Below are 23,060 nucleotides of genomic sequence, written 5' to 3' on the forward strand. Positions count from 1 at the left end.
TTTAAATATTTTTTTTTGGGTGCGTGCATATCGAATTGAAGTGTAGTATCTTATCTAGTGAACTGTAGATATTCCTTGCGAGACCTGCCGTGGAAAATTATCGCCGCGTATCGTTGGAGGTTAAAAGTTTTAAATAGTTCAATGAACGTTGTTTGAATAGTATCGGTAATTTGTATGTAACGTGCATAAAATACCGAATATAGCGATACATAGATTACCCCCCCCCCCCCCGCAAAAATATATCGTGGAAATGACCCTAAAAACTCTCGGACATAACCTAAAACATCGCTTTTTTTATTTCGTCAAAACGCATAAAATGTCGCTATTAAAAGTCGATGGCAACCTAAAACTTATCTTGGTTACTTTAATTTTTTTCATACGTGCTTCCTCTTCTGCCCTTTTTCTGCGTTCCTGTGCGCCCCTGAGAGGATTTGCTTCTGACATCATTCTGACAGCCTTTTGCCGGTGCGATCAAACCACAAGACGCCAAAAATCGACGACTCCTGACATTGTTACGTAACAAAACGATTTGAGCAGAACTAACATCAACGTTATAAGATGTGCATTACTGGTTTTGCAATGCAACTTTTGGTTTCGCGGCTTAAATTCTAACCGCTTGGGCCCCTTTGCGCTGTGGGCCCTCCCGCGACCACGGGGGGCGGATGCTACGCCACTGCAACACGGAGTAACATGGCGTTACACTTTACTGTGTTGGTACTGTTGGAAGGTTCCCGGCCCTTCCAAATAGCCTATTAGTAGCCTCAAACGTATCGTTAGATATCAGAGGGCTTCGTTCCTAGCGAAGGGCGTAAATAAGCGTCGTATAAAAAATAGAATTCGACAGAAACTTTTGTGTATATATTACATTACCGTGACGTATAATAGTGAAGACATAGGTCAAACATGTCATTAGATGTAGTAAGTTTTTTATACTAACAATTAGAATAATAAATTAATAATAAACCTTAGACGCCGCGTAATCACACACGGAAAAATTAACATCCGATACAGCACTAACCTTCAATTGCCTTACCTGGCGCAAATATATTTAAGATGCTAGATTTGTTAAAAAAGCAGTTTTCTTGGTTTTCGATTCTTTTATATATTTATTATCGTGAAGCATGCCTCGGTTATGTCTACATAAACACATTTTATCCGCCTATCTCAAAATAAATACCATCTTCTGAGAAGTTTCTCAAAGTGTTGAAATATGTTGCATTCAACGGATTATTTTATTTGCAATGTTCAAGCAAATTAAACAACTGGACAAATATTTTTCTGAGTGGGCCAACGGATATACTGGGCCAAAGGCTCAAATCTCAATATACAAAACTTTGAATTAAAAAATAGTTTAAGGATAAGGATAAGGAGCAAACTCAGCTACGCTACTTGAAGTTTAGTAAAAAAAATAAGCAAACAATAAAACTGCTATGAAAGGTTTGTTAGCACAACCTGGTAAAAGTCATCCAGCTAAAAATTAAATTTCTGGCGCAATTGCGATCATGAAATTGGGTTAATCAACGAATTTTCAGCTCGTAATATATTTAAAAAAAAATTATAGCACTGCAGGCAACAGGGTCGTTTTAAAATTTTAAAAGTAAAGATTGCTGTAATTCAATAACATTTTGTCTCAACAACAATTGAAAAAACGAAATATATGATATATATTTAATCGTGTGCGTATTCAATTAACTTGCTTCGGAATGCCCGCCAGGCTTGTTATGAAGATTATTCAACGACTTTTATAGTATATACATATGCAAAATCGTGGAATATTTTCTGCGAAATATCAACAATTTCAACAGCTCTATCAACTTATTTAACTAATTTCTCCAATTCCCCTTTTTTCGCTTCCAATTCAGACATTTCTGGAGGTTCTGTCTAAATAAAAAAAATAGTATGTGATTTTTTTGCAAACTTTGAAAGTGCTCGAATATATGTATGAATGCCCTTACGAACTTTATGTTCCATGTGATCATAAGAGCTAAAAAGGAAGGAAATTGAACTATATTGCAACATAAATATTTAGATCACATAGGAAACATGTTGCGAGCAATATTTCAATTCATAAATCACGCGGAAACAAACATCTCGTATGAGTTTGTCATACCTCATATTGAGAAAGCATATAATTTTCAGATCTAATGGACTATAGAATCACCAATAATTTTAACAACCGTTTTAGTCAAGAATCGTTGATATTTATTGATATGAACTTCATGAATAATCACCTGGTTTATATCCAACCATTGGAGAATTTCAGTCACTTTGCTCATTATAGATTCTCTTTGTGGTTCTGTGTGATTTTTTTGACGCACTTCTTCTTTCACGCTGTACGCGTAATCTTCAAGCTCATTCCTTGCCCCACTTCGCTGTTTCAGCTCTTGGTCCCTTTTTCTATACTCTTCTGCTTCCTGTATCTAAGTTGAGGCAGAGACATTAGAGATTCAGATTTACATGTTTGCGCTAATGTGAAACTCATGTTTCTGTGATATGCGGATTCAGTCTGGCTGCAATTTCGAATAAACACTTTCAAAACTCATTTTGATACATATATGTTTCGAACACACTATTGGAAATAATATCGGCCATTTAAAATGTTGCAGTTTCCTCCCTGTCCCCCTATTTGTCAATTTGGGGTGATTGTAACAATTTTCAATTGTTACTTTGCAAAATTATCGAATATATACACCGAATTAATTTACCACTGTGAACTTTGATCCCTCGATTAACACTGGTATTTTTCCCACCTGCACAAAACAATGATCTCATATTTTCGAGAAAATGACATCATCGATATTCCCACAAAATCTATGCTATGCCAGTCTATTTTACAATAAATTTAAAATACATTTGACTTAAATTACTGCGCCGATGGTATAAACCGGAAATAACAATATTCTTGCTCAACTGAAATTTCTCCTATCAAAAACGAAACGAACTAGTCTCTGATTGGTCAAAAATAACCTTTCTTTTTGAAAAAGTAATGAATAAAGATAGTGGATATATCCACATAACGGAGAAATGCAACAAGCTTTTAAATAGAAAAACGTTACCCAATATATCACAAAAAGGAATGAGAAACGAGGGGAGACGGAAAATGAAGGTAGGGAGAGGCGAGACAACGCGCTACAATTCCATTTAAGATATCGTTTTATACTTCATGCCTCATGTCGTAACTTGTGCTTCCTACATTTGATTGTTGAGTTATCGTATGTTTATTTAAACGGAGCAATAAAATCTTGAAAGATTGTGAAAAGTTTGTTCAACTGTTATATCAAATTACCAGGATTTCCAATTGAACACATATAACTTCTGCTTTATATCAGAGTTTAGATTCCAGAAGTCTAATATATAATTAAATTAGTAGCTAGCTGGTCGGTATCTACTATCGGATTAGTTCGTAGATAGAAGACAATTCTCATTTTAGCACATTTTGCGTTACTTAATTATTGCGCGATTATGTTGCAGGCCAATTTTCTTGTATTTTATTATATATTTGGAAATAAGAAATTTAATAGATTACCATTCGTTTTATCTCGCTCTCACTCAATCGTCCTTTGTCTCTTGCAATAGTTATTTCACTTGAATTTCCAGTAATTTTCTCAATCGCTCTGACATGGAGAATTCCACACGCATTAATCTCGAGTAACACTTTGACTCTCCCTTTTTTCCTTGGTGCAGGTGGAATTCCCGATATGGTGAATTCCCCAAGAAAATGATTATCTTTGGTCAAAGTGCGCTCGCCTTCAAAAATCTGTGCAATATTAATATCATATTTGTTAATTTTTTAGTTCGACTATTGTACCCAATTTAGTTTGTGACATTTTGTATATACTTACCTCCAATAACATTTCTTTTTGGTTATCCACAATGGTATGTCGGGTGTGCCATAATTTGGTTGGAATCTTCGTGTTTCGCGGAATATCAAAACCCATTGTTCCGTCGTGATTTTCGATGCCAATAGAAAGTGGAATAACATCTTCAAGAGCGAATTCTTTCAACTGAAATTGAAATATTTTTTGACTGTTAACGACTGCATTGTGAATCAGATCATAGATTATACAGTTTTATGCGTGAGCATCACTGTAATGAGTTGAGAACTTGAATGAGCCATTATCTTGATGGTATTTTTTAATTTACTGCCTTCATAGTACTTGATGCATCGAAAGATTTTATAAAGACTTGATAATATTTGGTGGTAACTGTAAACTGAATATTTTCACTCTTAGACATCCAACGCGTATTTTTGCCAAGTTGTCATTTTTTTTGTTTTCCCCTAATAGTCTCAAAACATGTCGGACATTGTGGTGGTACAGATGTTTTATTAAATAATCCACTCTCGTAGTTGTTATTTCTTATTTAATTTGCGATAAAATTTCTTTCTTATTTGCACTCTTGAAAACTAAATAGACTCCGTTGCAAGTTGGATTGATCTCTTATAACCAGGGCTGCCACAACGTCCTTATTTCTAAGATTTGTCCTTATTTCCAAGAAATGCACTTATTTTGAATGTGTGCCCTTATTTTTGTTTTATTTTAGGAGCTATTTTTTTTTATATCAGGCACATAAATTGGTCAATTCGAATGATTGACTTGATAGAAATGATATCAGAACCTCATTGATTGCTATGCGCATTCATGGCGTGACAGCAGCAAATTAATTTCCACAATAACGAAACATTAGCCTACTGGCAGAGATCAGTTTGTTTAACTTGAATCAAAAAACTGAAGCGAATCAGAAATTTGCTGTTGAAGAGTAGAATTATTTAAGATTCTATAGATTTGACAAGTGTAGCAGTAGACTACTGATTTAGTTTTCTGACATTCTGAGGATTTATAGCATGTGTTAAGTTCGAATTCATAACTCAATAACATAGTCGAGAATTAGTGTTTTAGACCAGTGGTTCCCAACCTTTCTACCCCCGCGGACCGGTAAAATTAAATAAAATGTACTTGCGGACCGGCAAAAATTGAAATGAGTGAAACAGAAAATACTAACATAATGTCGGGCAACTACTATGCTTTTAGAAAAAAAGAGCACACTTGAAAACATTTCACACGAGGAAAAACTATCAAATAATGTGCCTGCCAAAATTGAAATGAATGGAACATAAAATAACATATACTGGTACTGGGCATCCATTATGCGCAAAAGGCACACATCCAACATAAAAAACATGAACATGCCAAATTATGTACAGACACAATTAACTCAAGTGGGAATTTTGCTACTTTTTCGATTTGAACACGTAGCTCTGCAGCGGTTCACAGTCGATTCATTTGCTTCGTTTTAATTAAAGCTAGAAGTTACCGGTTGAAAATTCGGAAACCGTTTGATTGCTCGATTGCTTAGCGTTGGTTGGGCTTAGCGCTCAAGAATGAATTGTGACATTGATTCTTTTATAAATCTGGACTGTAAAGTAGAGGTTTCACCGGGTTCATCATATCAATCCCACCAAGGTAGATCGACGCCCCTAATAAAATGAATTTAATTATATTACAATGATAAAGTTGTTGTTACACCCGGCGACATATGAACTTGTTGCGACCCTGCAGGTTTTCGCGAGACGCGCAGATCTTTTCCGAGTGATGTACAGCGGGATTTTAAGCATGTTGCCAAGTTAGCAACAACTTTATCATTGTAATATAATTAAATTCATTTTATTAGGGGCGTCGATCTACCTTGGTGGGATTGATGGCGCCAATAAGTCGCCAGGCCATTAATACCCACCTCAATGTTAATACCCCATTCATCATATAGCAATCTGACGGCGGAAGAGAAATTGCGTAATAAACAAACGTAACTTCGTCTTTGACAAAGCGATTAAGATTGCAAAAAAACAACAAAATAAAATTTCCCGCGGACCAGCAAAAAAGTTTCGCGGACCGGTGGTTGGGAGCCAATAAACCAAAACAAAACACGAATATAAGGGTAAACTAAATTTAAATTAAGTTATCTTATTAATATATTTCTTAAATTGCCTATTTTTGTGTTCATATCGATGGCAGCCCTGCTTATAACCTACATACACCAGTTATCTGTCCGTAAGAATTTGATTTTGGAAGCGTCACGTTTGTGTTCGCCGTTGCAACTCTGTTTCAAAGATTCATTATACACGAATTTAAATCAGCAGTAACATATAAAGCGTGATTGTGTGTGTTTCCGAATAAAAGTTACTTATTGAAAGTCGTAGCTGCTGTATAAATAATGTACTAGAAAAACACATAACTACTGATGTAAAGATTGATTCAGCGCTACAAAGTTATCGAGAAACGCCAACTTACAGCAGGATCCTCGACAGAACCAAGTGAAGAAGCGTATAGGGCAGCACCATAAGCAACTGCTTCATCCGGATTGATAGTTCTTTTGAGGTTCATGTTGTCAAAATACTTTTCCAACATTTTTCTGATTTTAGGAATTCGCGTAGAACCTCCGACAAGAACAACGTCATCAATCTAAAAAGAAAATTTTTGTAACTGCTTAAAAATACCTGTACTGCTAAATTGTGGATTTCATTAATTGTATACGTGTATTTGGGTACCTCTGTAGTATGCGAACCAAGATGGAGGACACCGGATCGTAGCATGTGTACCAGGTTAGGGTTAGGCCATAATTTCAGGTTCAAGTTTAGGTTCAGGTTATTTGTATATGTCATGTATTGGATTTGTAGATTATATATTTATGGTACGAATAAATTGTTAGATAGAGCCAGAAATAGATAAGCTCTAATGTTTTCCAAGAATTAATAAGGTAATTACCAAGAAAATATTACTATAATACTGCATATGTATATGAAAATGGTACCGTTACGCTGATCACGTTGTTCTTACTAAGTACTACAATATTTAATCAGTGAAAACTCAAATGCCAATTCAAATTTACAAAACAAGCAGTTGTATACGTAGTTGTATACAACCTATCTCATTGATTACAGACTAAAATTAGAAACATAAATAACAATCTCTGAGCAATTCCATAACCTGTGTGTCATCATTGCTTCAGGGATTAATGACTGTTATGGGAATTAATAAACAAGGGAATCAATGTGTCAAGCATTGATACGGGTGTCAGAAAAGGTAATGTACAGAAATCAAAGCGACAAAAGGTCAAATGCTTCATGCGCATCTCACATTTTCCTTTTTGATTCCGGAATCAGAAAGAGTATTCTTCACAGTATCAAGAACCTTATCGAAGAAAATGCGATTCAGATCTTCAAATTTTGCTCTCGAAATTTCGCTGCCAAAATCGCGTTCTCCTTGCAAAGCATAAACTTGAACCCTTTTAAATTAAAAGCACAACATAAATATTTTTAATTCTTAAGAAACAGCTTGGAAAAGTTCTTACAAACATTTTGATGTAGTTTTGATTAAAAGTAAACGGTGTTTTCAAAATTGTTTTAATTTTCGCGGCAGATTTTGCAACCAGGGCGTTTTTCTTCACCAATTCTTACAATATACCCTATATATTTTTATATATTAACCCTGTGCAGAAGTTGGTTAGGCAGGGTGTAGTAAATTACGTCGGGAATTAGTTAATCCGAAATATTCTGGTACCTTTAAACATAGAAACTTTTCATCCGTTAGTGCCTATTTGTATATAGCCATGTGCGAAGTAAAATCGTGAAACCGTCTCATATAATAAAAGATACCAGACAAACGTAAGATCTATAGGAAACATACTTAATCCGATCTGACGTCGATAATTTTCGTTTTACTTCCTCACATTCCACTCGTAATCGGTTTAATGCTGTTTTGTTGTCTGATATATCCGCACCGTGTTGTTGTTTAAACACAGAAACAAAATATTCCATAAGCTTATTATTAAAGTCTTCGCCTGCATAAAGAGAGATGCTGGTTGAATATGGTCCATAATCCCGAAAAGCTCATAATCATAGAACCCTGACCCTATTGCTACACAAAGGGCTCAGATTTGAAGAGTTTTCAGCAATAATATGAATGAAATACTATCATACACTAGAGTTACCATATCTGGAAAGACAAAATTCCTGACAACATTTTAATAAGCCATTTTGACCAATGTTGCAACCAAACAACGCGATGCACAGCACTAGTAGCCATGTGTTTTACGTGCGCCGCGAAATATTAACAGAATTGTGTTGAAAATAAATAAAACTTTGATTTGGTAGAAACTGTGTAAATGATTCGATAAATCCCTGTGACCTTTCCATGTCGTTTACTTTCTGTTACATAGTGACAGTGTGATTTATTCCTACGTAACGATATATATAGACACCACTTGCTGCAATTTCGTGAGATACAGTTTATTTATCTGCTGAACCGAGTTCATGGATCAGGCAGGGTTGAGAAAAAATAATTGACTTTATGTCAACATGTTAACTAACGGGCATAAATTGCACAATAACGATATTGAGATTATTGGAGAGCAGCATAAAAAAGCTTAGGAATCGCTGCTGTACAGTACTATGCTATAAATTCGCGATGTATTCAAAGACACAAGCGTCGCTTTCTCGTGAGAAAAGAATAAATACAGAACAAAACAAAGTGAGCAAAACTGTTGCTTAATCTTCATCTCTGGTGACTAAGCAAACAACCAAATTAGAGGTAAGATTGAGTCCAAAAATTCCAGTCCGGCCCGACCCAGGCCCATGAGTATTAAACCCGACTCGAGCCCGAGCCCGACTAATTAACTGGATTTGCAGGCCCGAGCCCGAAATTTCATATTTTATTTTAATAAATTTTATATTTCCTTGAAAACACGGCCGAAACGCCTCATTTCAAAAAAGTTAGCGATAGAGAAGCCCGACCCGATCCAAATTTCGGCTCGGGATCGGGTTTCAGATCTTAGCTCTAAACCAAATACCGATAACAAAATGCTGACAATTCAGGTCCTGTGTGACATCACAATTATCTGAATCAGACGCAATCCTTGTTGCACAAAAATGATAGAATGTGACATATTTTGGAAAAATATAAAACATTTAATGAATGCGCAATATCTGAAAACGGGAAGATTCGTAGCCGGGATTTGCTGTATTCGAAAATCCCCGGCATGATCTTTTTAGCATTTCTCCCTGACTCAAATTTTACCACTAAAATCCGTAGATCGGCGTATGGCAACCCTATCATACACCCAGGAAATACATTTTTGTCTCACCTCCCAGATGAGTGTCACCTCCCGTTGCAATCACGTCGAACTTGCGGCCTTTAATTTTCACGATTGTTACGTCGAAAGTGCCTCCTCCGAGATCAAATATGAGAACATTTCGTTCATTTTCGCTCTGTGGGATAAGGATTGAATGTATTTATATTCAAAACTAGCATTACCAGTGTATTGCATTTACTTTTAGCTATTAGCTACAAGACCCTAGCTAGCAAGTAGCAGTGGCGGCGCGTCAATAGGGCCAACCGGCGCAATGCCCCGGTTGTTTTTTCGGAATAATGAAAAATATTCGAAAAATACCTCAATATCGGTTGCACAGACTGTCTACACTAGCCATATTCTCCCGACATGGTTCATTTTTCGCTCGCAAAGCCTTCGCCGAACGTCGACGGGGCGACGCCGATTTTGCCCCGGTTGCTCATTGTATATCGTATTCTCTCTTTTATCTTCCACTCGCCGCGTTTGTCTCGTTTGTTTACTGTTTCTTTCACTAAATCATCGGGGCTAGCCCCGAAATTATGACGACACAATGCCGACGTTTCTTACAACAACGTGTTGACATATTCACGCATTCCTTCTCGTTCGTTGGTTGCTTGAAGAGTTGATAGTTTCCTCGCCTTCGTTTTTGTCGCTTGTTTCGCTATTTGAATCAGTTAGAGACCTTTAGTCCATTTGCTTTCGATTTTCCACATTCCTTTTGAGCTCCTCACTTCTTTCCGGCTTCGCATTTCTTAGCCTTATACCTCATAATGAATAAGGTTGATGCACTACTTCGCACTCCGTTTTCGCAGCTGCCGCTGGAACAAAAATTAGAGGTGCAACGTCTTGGGCCTTATCAACCAAAAAATTGTTCACTGGAACAATCCCATGACGAAGGAAAGCTTCGGCGTACATTCTGCGCAGAAACTTGGTATAAAAAACACGAATGGTTGTGTTACAGCGAGGACAAAAATGCACTTTTTTGTTTTTATTATCTACTTTTTGCTACCGCCCGTGACTCAAGTTATTGTAAATTTGGTTTTAGAGATCTTAAACATCTTTCCGAGCGTGCCAAGGATCATCAATCTTCTATGGAGCATCTGGACAATGCAGTAAAATACCGAACACACAGTATTGAGAGATCATCTTGATGCCGCAACTGTTTCGAAAGGGACATCTAAAGATATCCATAATGATTTGCTCGACTCAATGTATAAAATTTATTTACAACATTTGGCTCTGGAAATTGAGAATTGCCAGTTCCTTTTGATTCAGTCTGACGAGACAACTGACATCACGTGCGTTTCCCAACTGGCTGTGATTTTTCGGTTTGTGAAAGATGGTAAACCTACCGAGAGATTTCACAGCTTTGTACCAATCGTTGATCGCACGGCTTGCGGGATATCGGCTGTACTGAAAGAAGTGATACAGCCTTACAACGCGAAGTCAAAATTGATAGCTCAAACTTATGACGGCGCGGCAGTCATGAGTGGGTCGAAACATGGTGTTCAAGTTTATATAAAAGAAGATTTTCCTCGTGCGCATTTTTTACATTGTTATGCACACCAATTTAACCTCGTTATTAAAAATATGTGTCTTGATACCCCTCTCGTCCGTATATTTTTTGCAAATGTTTCGGGGTTTTCTTCATTTTTTTCCGTTTCGCCGAAGCGCTCTGACCTCCTTCGCCAGATATGTAGCCGCCGTCTCCCAGCTTGTGCACCAACACGTTGGAACTTCCAATCACGCGTGGTGCAGGGCGTGTCCGAAATTAGGTCTGAGCTCATTGAGTGTTTCAATGGCATTCAGAGCTCTCCGGTTTGGGACGAACGCTCTGTGAGGGAGGCGGCAGGTCTAAAGCGTCTGCTAGAAGATGGTGAGTTTTCATTTTTTTCTCGCTTTTTTCTCCACAATATTCTATCACGTATTATACGGCGCATTGCAGTCAAGGCTAATGGATGGAGCGTCTGTGCAGTCGTGTATTTCAGACTTCTGCGATGCTGTATCTCGTATCCGGGAAACAATAAAATACGACGACACATGAAGTGCTTCTTTACGCCGCGGGCAAACAACGCAGCGTTTGATTTTGTCTGCAAAGGAATGCTGTGACATTCTGGTGAATCAAATAGGCGATCGTCTGCGCACTGAACACCTTGCGCGTTCTCTTCGATGAACCCCAAAAATTTTTCAAAATTTGCACGTCAATTTCCCATCCATTTGTTGGCTACTGTCTCCAAATTTTACCCCATGATAAACGTGGGTAAATTGGAAAATGAATTGCGATGTATATACACCAATCAAACTTTTTTGAACATCACATCAACTTACGCGCTCTATGGGTTCCTCATAGATAACACTCTAGTAACTACCTTTGCGGCGTCTGCAAAATTTCTGGACATCATTTTGACGACGCCTATTTCTTCCGCCGACGCAGAGCGAACATTCAGCACGCTGAAGCGTATTAAAACGTATCTCAGAAACACATTGAAGCAAGATAGATTAAATTCCTTGGCTGTTTTATCCATTCACAGAGACGTTATTTCTGGGATGCATGACTTTAATCAGCGCGTTATTGCGCATTTTACTTCCAAGAAACCGCGGCGTGTTGCATATATGTTCAAGCAGTAGAAGTCTAGCAGCATATATATCTATGAGTGAGCGACGCATGTTCTCATCTTTGCATTACCTTTCCTTTCTTCATAGTAACGTTTTAAACCTTATTTTAGGTTTAGTCTGCTTTCCCTAAGTTTCTGTTAATATGTCATTGTATTTATCTGGGTAAATATTGCCTTTCCTTTCGAAAGGGGTTTCAAAATACACTATGTCTATATTTATTAATCCCTTGACTTGGACCGGTTTTAAAGACACTTTCTTATCGTTAAAAATTGTCGCTTTTGCCGATTGGTTGTTACCGATGGAATGGTTTTTATACTCATAAAATGATGGGAAAACTTACAGCGCTCATCCTGTCCCCGTAGATGGGGGTGACTTGGTCCCGCAGTAGCTTGCCCCGGTTGTCAGAATGACCACGCGCCGCCACTGGCAAGTAGTAATGTTAAAATAAATAGTGATTGAAAGCACTAATCGTCGAAAAAACGATAGAGAAAATGATAGTTGAATGAATAAATCAGGAAGTGGGGTATTGGTAACGTGATGTGCATATACTGCAAAATATAGTGCACTCACAGCCAACCAACTTAGATTGACAAGCATATTTATCCAACCAAATGCACGTGTGGCTGAGATGACTACAATCAATCTGATGTTCATATACAACCAACCAAGCAAATGACTCTACAATCAATTTGGTGTTCATATACAACCAACCACGCGTTGAGATGACTCCACAATCAATCTGGTGTACATATGCAACCCACCAAGCACTAAGATGACTCCACAATCAATCTGATGTACATATACAAACAACCAGGCACTAAGATAACTCCACAAACAATCTGATGTGCATATACAACCAAACGAGCAATAAGATGACTCTACAATCAATCTGATGTGCATATACAACCAACTAAACACTAGGATGACTTCACAATCAACCTGATTGCATTTACAATCAACAAGGCATACGACTCCACAATCAATCTGGTGTACACATACAACCAACCAAGCACTGAGATGGCTCCACAATCAATCTGATTTGCATATACAACCAACCATGCAGAAAACTCCACTATCAATCTGATTGCATATGCAACCAAACAAGCACTAAGATGACTCAACAATCAATCTGATGTACATATACAACCAACCAAGCACTAAGATGACTCCACAATCAATCTGATGTACATACACAACCAACCAAGCACTGAGATGGCTCCACAATCAATTTGATGTTCATAAACAACCAACCAAGCACTGGGATGGCTCCACAATCAATCTGATTTGCATATACAACCAACTAAGCACTGAGATGACTCCACAATCAATCTGATTTGCATATACAACCAACTAAGCACTGAGATGACTCCACAATCAATTTGATGTACATATACAACCAACCAAGCACTGAAATGGCTCCACAATCAATCTGATTTGCATATACAACCAACTAAGCACTGAGATGAATCCACAATTAATCTGATTTGCATATACAACCAACTAAACACTAAGATGACTCCACAATCATCCTGATTGCATTACAACCAACCAAGAAGATGACTTCACAATAAATCTGGTGTACATATGCAACCAACCAAGCACTAAGATGACACCAGAATCAATCTGATTGCATATGCAACCAAGCACTAAGATGACTCCACAATCAATCTGGTGTACATTACAACCAATCAGGCACTAAGATGACTCCACAATCAACCTGATTGCATATACAACCAACCAAGCAGATTACTGCATTATCAATCTGTTGCATACACAACCAACCAAGCACTAAGATGACCTCACATCAATCTGATGTTCATATACAACCAACCAAACACTGAAATGATTCCACAATCAATCTGATGTACATATGCAATAATGCAACCAACCAAGCACTGAGATGTCTCCACAATCAATCTGATATGCATATACAACCACCCAGTGTGCATGCGCCTATTACTTAATATTCACAAAATAACAACCAAATATGCATATACATCTAATTATTATGCACGTACAGCTAACTTAATAGGCATAAGCAACCAACCACATATATGTGGCCCATACACCCAACTTAGTATGCGTATATATTGTAAAACATACCCAAATTGTAATGAGGAATCGAAGATCAATTTACCTCTGTATCCAGACCATACGCCACAGCTGCAGCAGTCGGCTCATTGATCATACCAATAACGTTGAGACCTGCTATTACACCAGCATCATGAGTTGCTTTTCGTTGGGCATCGTTGAAATATGCGGGAATTGTAATGACTGCATCAGTTACGGTTTCAGCCAAAAATACTTCAGCCGTTTTTTTCATTTCTTCCAGAACCATCGCACTTATTTGTTCTGGGCAGAATATATTTCCTAATGAGCTGTTGACCTGAAAACTTTTTTTGTTTTATAATTTGTCAATGCAAATTGATATAAGTTATTTTCTCTCAATTTATCAAACGAAGAAGTTATTATGCAATTTGAATGTTAATTGTTAATACATTTTGTGCCGCTTTTAGAAGTTACTTACTGGTATCTTAGGTTTGTTATCATCGTTAATAACGGTGAATCCCCACAGTTTCATATCAGCCTGAACCGAAGGATCATCATAGGTTCGTCCAATCAAACGCTTGATTTCTAATAAAAAATAATCATAATGGTTTCAATGAAAATGCAACTTCTATATAAAAATATTGTATAAAAATCACTTTTCACACTTTAATTTTCTAGATATTTGCTGAAAATTTGTTATGTTATGGGAAATATTTTCAATAATAAGATGTAACATGAGTTTACTATTTGTAAGTCTTGTTCTATGGCATTTACTCGTCTTCACTCTTCGCTCTTACGTTAGTAGCTTCTATGTTTGGAAAGTGTATACATTGGGCCGCGAGGTGGACATGTGATGGAAATGTTGTTAGGTCCAGAACTCTTAGTCATCCCAATAGACCCGAAAGTATTGTACTAATTTTCTTCAAAAATCAAAAGATTGTAGTTGAGAGACACCCCAACCCATTTGGCAATGCTTTGTTACAGTTCATGAACTATCCTCGAGTTATACCAGAGCTTCCCAACCCGAGTACGCGGCCTCAAATGAGTCCGCGGAGCGTTTGAATGAGTCCTCAACGAGGACATTCTCACATTTAGAAATCCATCGCGGGGCGCAAACCCTTTTACCTACCTGCGTATTGGCTAAGTTACGATTTACGTTATTTACATGAAACATAAAAAAGATTATTCGCATAAAATTTGATTAAATCTCGGTTGCTGGACAAAATATCCGAGCATTAAACTATAATAATACCTGTAACACGTGACTTGGAAACGGCACGTCACACGCGCCTCGCTAAATCTCCATTGTTACAATTTTTAAATGGTCATATTGTTCGCCAATGTTGCGTTTTTATTTTGAAGCAAAAATAACACAAACTCGCTAAAAAAAATACAAACAAAAAAAAGAGACAGCGTACCCGGAGTCAGCCAACAAAAAATTCTTCATTTTTTAATTTTACGATACCGATAAGGACAATCGAAACCGACACGAAAGTTAATGTTAAGAATGAAGAATGAAATTAATTTGAAAAAAAAAAATCCTCCAAATTCCCCAACGAATCGTCGACAGTGATCGCAGAACGATCGATTTTAGATACCCCCCAAGTCTAAATACCACATAGCGACATAAATTTCATTTGAGGTTTGACTACGATAAAATGAAATCGATATATATATATATATATCTGGCAATAATGCCCGCAAAAAGACTAAATCTTTTCCATAGATACCTACCATATATGTTCGCATATAAGCCAACCCCGTAAAAACAGCCATGAACAGTTATAAAAATTCGTTTTTAAGCGGACCCTAAGAATCATAACACACCGACACGACACCGTACGAAGTTACTCCCGGCCAGTGGTGTGCGATTTGAAATTCAAATATCGCTATTCGCTGCTTTCGAATATAGTTTTTAGTGTTTATCGCGCACACATCCTAGCGCCGCGGTCCAAGTTTTTATTAAAAACATTCTACAATCATTTTATGTTTTATCGTCATCGAAGACATCCCATTGCGGTTCGGTAATGGATTACTGCCTACATAAAAAGGATTTAAATCAGCGCTGACATGAAGTACTTATAACACGTCGGGGATGTTTTTAACTGAAAATAATTATTATTGTATATTTTTATGGTCGAGATATCCAAGGCGACCTCGGAAATAAATCTTGGAAATGTCGAAATTATTTATTTTTATCCCCGGATGCAACAGTAAGCGACCATAGCCGGGAATTTTTACATTTCTTGCAATTTAAAGCATATGAAATAGCTCTTAAACAATACTTAGTATATATCGCGTATTATTGTTTAGTTTTAAGTTAGGGGAATTAATTTACAAAATGTAATTTCGTTTAAGTGTGATCTGAGTTTTGTGTGTTTAAGCGGATTTTTCGCGGCCCAAAAGGGTTGGGAAACTCTGAGTTATACCAATTATGTTTGTCAAAAGTCTGCGACGAAATGATCAAATCATTAATTTTTCTTTGTTGCATATTAGAGTAAATTGACTTCCACCATGATAGAACCGCACCCATCCCTTTATATTGTGAAGATTGGGTACACGTGCTAAAAGCAAATAATATTGGTGATTTGGAACCTTCTTCCCTAAATACTTAGTCCACTCAAAATAAGGCAATAATTATAGTATTTATAGTTGGACATTCTCTAGACATGGACAAGCGATTGATGCTCATTTATCTCCTATTCAAATTTAACCGGCTCCTGCACGTTAGGGTTTCAAACTTTATTTTGGAAATACCACCCTTTAATTGATTGTCCTCAATACCAACTGTTACCGAACTTCCACAGGTCCGCAGATTTATTGAACTCAGGTCACTTCCTCTTTGGGGTATTACATATAAATTCCTATATTTGGTAACGCCGAAAAAAAACAATACCTTCCGTGCGGAAATAAACTCTTTTAGAACAATGATGAGGTGAAAAACCATATTGAAACAAAACTGATGAAAAAAACATAATTAACTGATTTAACCGAACAAGGTAAATTATGCGCTCTATTCCGAATAATAGAGACATTGCAGCGAATACCTAATGGATATAAAGCTTAGTGAAACAAGAGAGCTATGCTCAAATATATGGACACGTAGCACACCCAATGGCAATAATTTTGATGACGTCATAGCGAGAAAAAAATAGCCTTCTGGAGAAAAATTTTATCTTCAACCACTGAAAATTTCAAAGCAATTGGTCCAGTATTCGAAGAGAAAAGCGACTTTTTAAAAACGTGTCAAAGAACATGAACAACAACAAGAACAAGAACAAGAACAACAACATAATATTGAAACGATCGTTATGTCCACTACGTGTCCAATAAGATTCAACAATTTGTTTCATGATTCACTGGTTTTTCTTATCATTGGAACGGACATTCATACTTCCCATATTCCTGAGGTAAATAAAGGTAGTTTCTATATATATAGCGTTTCGATTCGGCTTTCAATTGCTTTAAGTGTTAACATAATTTGAACATCTCATTTACAAATGCCTTTCAAGAGATTTATGATATATATTAAAAAATGTGGGGTTAAAAATCCCTTTTTCTATTGGTATAAATATATAGATCAACTAGGTGACAAAATCGTAACGATGCGAGTGATGCGGTATTTTAGTGTAGCGAATTGAATTGAAAAATAAATTTTAACCTTCAAAACCAAACTTTTGAATGAGAATACGCTATTCTTTTCTGATTTATATGCTTTCCGACTATGCTTTCTAGTTATCATACTACTTTAATTCAATGTCTTGTAATAGATTATGTACATGTAAATATTTGTTTGAACCATTGATTTCAGCATTGTATATTATTTGTATATTTCCAATAGATTAGAAGGTTTAAAATCTTCCAACTGTCCAAGTTCTGGCCTCGGGAGAAAATGTTTCGTCCTGTCACTTTAAAATTAAAATTCATTTTCTCGGGACATTGAAACATAAATTGAAATGACTTGATTTAAATTCCCATCCTTACGACGTACATAATTATTGCCCCTAACAACATAATAAGAGTTTCTGTTTATGGCGGGATTAAAGAGGTTACGTTTGTCAATTTTAGTTCGTTGTTTGATCAACATGTAAGTATAAGATATCTTTTAAAGTTAAACTAGTTTTAAGACATTATAAGATTTCATTCTGTGTATTGTTGAAAACCACAAAAAGGATCAAATAGAGATTTCTAACATTTCGAACTGATTTACGTGGGCGTTGGTGTTGAGAGGACAAGTGCCCGCTTGCGTATTAGAGACAGTCCACGACTTTGAAATATCCCGGACATCCCAATTATTCACTCTGATTACTAGACCACCACGCCAACGGATCGGATACAAAAAGGTATGCTAATCAAATATAGAAATAATGCTTACGGTAAAGAGTATTCTCGCAATTTTCCGTCAACTCTCCTTTAGCCGCTTCACCGACAAGTCTTTCACCTCTCGTGAACGATACATAGGACGGTGTAACTCGATTTCCTTGGAGATCGTTTGCAATAACTTCAACCTGAGCGATGAATTAATATTATCGGGAATCCAGATTCTTAGTTAGTATGGTTACCTATTCTGGACAACTCGTCTTTCAGTTGAAATATTTCTGTTGATTTGAACAGAACAGATTGATAACAGTTCTCCGTCGTATGGGAACGCTTTATAGTAAGAAGAACTACAACGTTGTCATTTTCAATTTTAGAAAATGTTTTCTGTCAGAACATCGGATACAATTTGTCCTGGAAAACATTTGCTACGTTTTTCTATTATTGAATGTCATCAATTCATCAGTTTAATGAATCAGATTATTAAGAATACTAACAAGAATTTGCAATATTTATCAGCAATATTTCTCTTTAATATATATACAAACCTTTCCATTTCGAAAAACAGCCACGCAAGAGTTTGTTGTCCCCAAGTCGATTCCTATCGCTGTCATTTGTTCGATTATAGTAAAATCATGTGAGGTATAAACAATGCACTACGAATTATAAATAGAAAGCTAGTTGTAGGCGTTCTGTAAGCTGTCTTACAAATATAAAGCAATATATAATTTGGCCAATCCGACCCATACCTAGAACGTATAAAAATACAACATTTCTCCATTTATCACCTTATCAGCATGGTGGTTACACTCAAATGTTATATTTGGCTAAGCGTAATGCCTCAAATACATATTGCACACAAATATTACACAATAGACAAATAATATTAATTCTGAGATATAGTTAACAGTATTTAGTCGTAATATCTTATAAGATCAGGCGAAAAAAGCACCAGCGACACAAGAGAAGAACGCAAACCTGCTATGTGTATAATGTATGGAATATGGAAATTCTTGGCGATCCGCGTGCTAAAATGCACGTGAGTATCATGTATTGGTATGTAATATGTAGGGGGAAATGTGGCAATAGCAGACACAGCATACTTTATACGTTATTACATATTCGATTTCCGTCTGAATCGCGTTGTATTGGAAATTGATAAACATTTATAGTGGTGATACCAAACAAGAAAAGTGGATAAATTTGACGCCTATTACACAATTAATAGTTATTGTACCTATGTCTATACTAGTCCTTATTATTATTACACTATTGACTCTTTAACATAGTTGGTAAACTGAGCTATAGCCGATCATATATAGAACTACATATAGAAACTCGAATATTATATTACATTAAATAGAACAACTGGCTACACTAGGGATGTAAGTTTCAGAATTTCGAATCGAAGCAATTCGAATCAACGTCAATTCGAATCGATTCGAAGCAATTTCTGAAAACTCAGTGTGATTCTATTTAAAACAAGAGAGCTATACTCAGAAGTATAAACACGTAGCGCCACAGAGTGGCGAATGACGTCTTAGAACACAAAAAAAAACAATCGCTTAAAGCTCACAGGAATATTTGAAATAAATAAAAGTATTTGCCTTCTAGCGAAAACTTTAATCTTTCAGCACTGAAAATTTCAAAGCGATTGGTCCAGTTATCAAGGAGAAAAGCGATTTTTCTGTGACAAAAAACAACAACAACATATTAACAAAACGATCGTTATGTCCACTAACGTGTCCAATAGTATAATTAAAGATAATCTGAAACAATTGAATGACGCGGTGGCGTTGTTACAACACGGATTAAGTCGTTTTTCGATTTATTTCTACTTGAAATATTTAGATTATATACCTAATATGTTGTTATTATTATGTGCAAATGATGTAGCAAATGATATCAATTTATTAACACATCATTGCATTCATATTATTAAACAGGAAATAGCGATGGTTTCTTCGACGCCATTGGTGCTCTTAGAATAAGAAGCACGAGCGCCGCTGAAACATATTTAACCAACTTGTACCATAATACTCAAATAAATAGAAATGGGATTATTTATGTCAGTCAATTTTGAAAGAGTAGGTTTACACCAAATTTCGTTGTCATGACTATTTATTTTTTTACTCCTAATGTATTTGATAAATTTAATAATTATCCGAGAAAAGGATTTACATATTTTTCTTTTAAGATATTTTTAATTTTTTATTTATACTTAACCAGATAAGACAATTTAGAGCTCTTGCGGGCTTTGAAAATATTAAATAAAATCAGCTTCGGGAATATTAGAATCGGAACGTTCTGATTCGAAAATAAAATATTTGAAACTCACATCCCTAGCTACAATACTTCAAAGAATTATTTTTTTCATGGACTTCATCATCGAATGCAATTTTTCAGAAAACCATTAGAATTTCCAAGATTATAATGCATATATTAATTGTTTAGTACTCTCCAAAGATTTCAAATGGTCATGTACTCGACTTGATTGTTGCAAATGGCAAAAGATTCGGCTCAACGATTTCTAAATTTTTATGCAAGTGGAGATTCAATCCTTTATCTTCTTTCCCGTAATGGTATACAATATGTATAATGTCATCCACCTGTATAGCCAGACTACCCACGCTGTGGAATTTAAATAAATATGTCATCTAGGATTTATTGCATTTAAGACCAATATGGTTGCATACTGTGGACTGATGAATATTTACTTTGTAAATTAGAAAGAATCTATTCAAATAGCATAGTGTAGGGGTGGCCAACCCCCGGCTCGCCAATCGCAGGCGGCTCTTGCTCCGATGTTATGTGGCGTTTTTCGTCATGGTTATTTTATAAACAAAAAAACAACTAAAGTGAAGATATAACGTCACAGATTACGTAGTCGACGACCCATTTAATTCTAAAACGGGGCCTGGTATAGTTTAGTACCTCATGCGCTTCTCGTAGGCCTGTCTCAACAATTTTCGCATTTGTAATTAACCCCACCTGAATACGTCACCAAAAAATTACAAAATTGCAACGTCACATTGGCTTAATAAGGCCTTCCAAATTATATGGATGATCGTCCAAAACAAGCAGACGATCACCGAGCAAGCTATTTCTCTCGTTTTATCGTCGCAACAATCCCAAAATGGGAGAGATCGTAGACGCTAGTGAGTTTGTTATCGGCGGCAGATGCCATTTCGGGCGATCGTAGCGATACTTTGGCGAGCTCTATGACTTATTATTTATGGGGAATAGTCAGGTGGGTAATAGGAATAACATATGCAAAATTCGTTATGCTGAGCCCAATAGAAGTACTTGTGGTACTAAACTATACCATACCCCTAAGACGGATTGTTTGAAATTCCCTTTAGCCCAGATGAGACTGCAACTGAGTTGACGATATAGCAAATTCAATTTCTCATAGTTTTCCAGCATTTATAGTTTTTTCGACCCTTTCCTATGGCTGACTGTTTTGCAACAACCTAATGAGCAGGTTTTCTACCCTAATGATTGTCGAATAATCATATTTTTCGAAAGCCAAATATGTTGTTTTGTATATTAATGTTTAAATCCTAACATTTTTCGATTAAAATTATTTATTATTTTATAGGATTTCCTAGACTAGTAATTTACCACATTCCCAAAACTTTATCCAGTGCATAAACGTTTTTCACGGCATCTTTATCATTTATTTTATTTATCACCTCATTTCTAGTAGTGCTACGCTTTAAGCCAGAATATCTATCACTGTTCGCTTTAGCTCTACTCATGTCTGCTTTAGAAATGTTATTCTATATGTCTTGTTTAAACGTATAGCCAAGCTATTCAAACGCCTGAGGATTTATATGTAAACATCAGTACCTAATGAATCTACGAATGTCCCTTACCTCTGAACTGTTTTACTTCAAATATGTATGAAATGAGTTTCACTTATGCTTTGTTTATTTTGTGAATTCAGAACTGTTTTTCATTATGCAATCTGTTATTTGAATACCCTTGTGCTAATACACCTTGAATAAGTGTATTCTTTTAACGCTTGGGCCGTAGATTGGTCGACGATTATAAGGTTGTGGTGTTGTTTCTTATCGCACTTTGTTTGCACTGATAAATATCTTAGCATCGGGGTCACGCAGACTAATGTTTATCTCGCGTGACACAAAGGCATTTGTGTAAGCATTTATATTAACTTTAATGTTTGACTGAGCAAAAATTCCAAAATCTACAATACTGTATATTATAAAGTCACATACAGAACATTTATGCCGCAAAATATAAATTTTTAACATACACAACAAAAACAACTTCGGGAATGGTTTGGTTCGACCTTTATCTTCTCACCTTCTTCAAACAATTTTCGCTTATATACAATCCTGGTTAGTTCATACTCAATGGGTATGACATGACATGTTTTGCGCCATTTTTTGATGACTTTGTGCTCCTATATCAGGGATGGCGAACCGCTGACCCGCGGGTCATAAAGTGACCCACCGCGTTTTATTCGAGACCCACCAGAACACGAATGAAACACATAAAATAATGCTAACATATCAGTGATGAAAATTGATAAAACCGACCTTAAATTAATCTAACGATAACTAAACTATTATTATGTACCGTCAGTTAGGCAGCCAGGGCTGCGATCGCTCATATTCAATTTTTAATTTTTGGACCGGTATGGTTATTTTCAAAACTCCTAATCTTGGACGCATGTCTGCACCGCTTTACATCGTTATTACTTATTGATCTTGATCGGTAAGTATGTTGATAGTTATTTGTCTGTTTGTCTGTCTGTTAGACACTTTCGTATGTTACGCGATATCTCACGAAAGCGAGGTTGAATCTGCTACAAATTTTGCATGTGCATTGATAATATCTCGGACCGGAGGCGCAGTGTTTGAATGAATTATGTCGTATAATTAGCGAGTTATTGATTAATTAATGATGGGAGACGCGTTGTCGCTATT

At 36.3% G+C, this 23,060-nt stretch overlaps 1 protein-coding gene across 2 annotated transcripts; it reads right to left on the reverse strand.

The window, feature by feature from the left end:
• Nucleotides 1-1,376: 1,376 nt before the first annotated feature.
• Nucleotides 1,377-18,786, reverse strand: LOC120343547 (heat shock cognate 71 kDa protein-like). Of its 2 annotated transcripts, none has more exons than XM_078111207.1 (12): nucleotides 18,654-18,786; nucleotides 18,164-18,296; nucleotides 14,267-14,373; nucleotides 13,877-14,125; nucleotides 9,139-9,262; nucleotides 7,683-7,836; nucleotides 7,134-7,281; nucleotides 6,288-6,458; nucleotides 3,843-4,004; nucleotides 3,527-3,757; nucleotides 2,232-2,420; nucleotides 1,377-1,877 (listed from the first exon to the last, which is right to left on the reverse strand). In XM_078111207.1, exons 1-12 carry the CDS (start codon nucleotides 18,717-18,719, stop codon nucleotides 1,824-1,826), a joined length of 1,788 nt encoding a protein of 595 aa, XP_077967333.1. In that variant the 5' UTR covers nucleotides 18,720-18,786; the 3' UTR covers nucleotides 1,377-1,823. The 2 variants fall into 2 exon arrangements, with proteins under 2 accessions (XP_077967333.1, XP_039268689.2); XM_039412755.2 differs by having other exon boundaries at nucleotides 1,377-1,881.
• Between the last annotated feature and the right edge of the window lie 4,274 nt (nucleotides 18,787-23,060).

The sequence above is a fragment of the Styela clava genome, chromosome 3, assembly GCF_964204865.1.
Source record: "Styela clava chromosome 3, kaStyClav1.hap1.2, whole genome shotgun sequence".
NCBI lineage: Eukaryota > Metazoa > Chordata > Ascidiacea > Stolidobranchia > Styelidae > Styela > Styela clava.

Coding starts and splice junctions, on each gene's coding strand:
- LOC120343547 (XM_039412755.2), bottom strand. CDS start 18,719: ATGACAGCGATAGGAATCGACTTGGGGACAACAAACTCTTGCGTGGCT. Junction 18,297..18,653: donor CTGTTTTTCGAAATGGAAAG/GTTTGTATATAT, acceptor TTCATCGCTCAG/GTTGAAGTTATTGCAAACGA. Junction 7,837..9,138: donor AGGTGACACTCATCTGGGAG/GTGAGACAAAAA, acceptor CTCTTTATGCAG/GCGAAGACTTTAATAATAAG.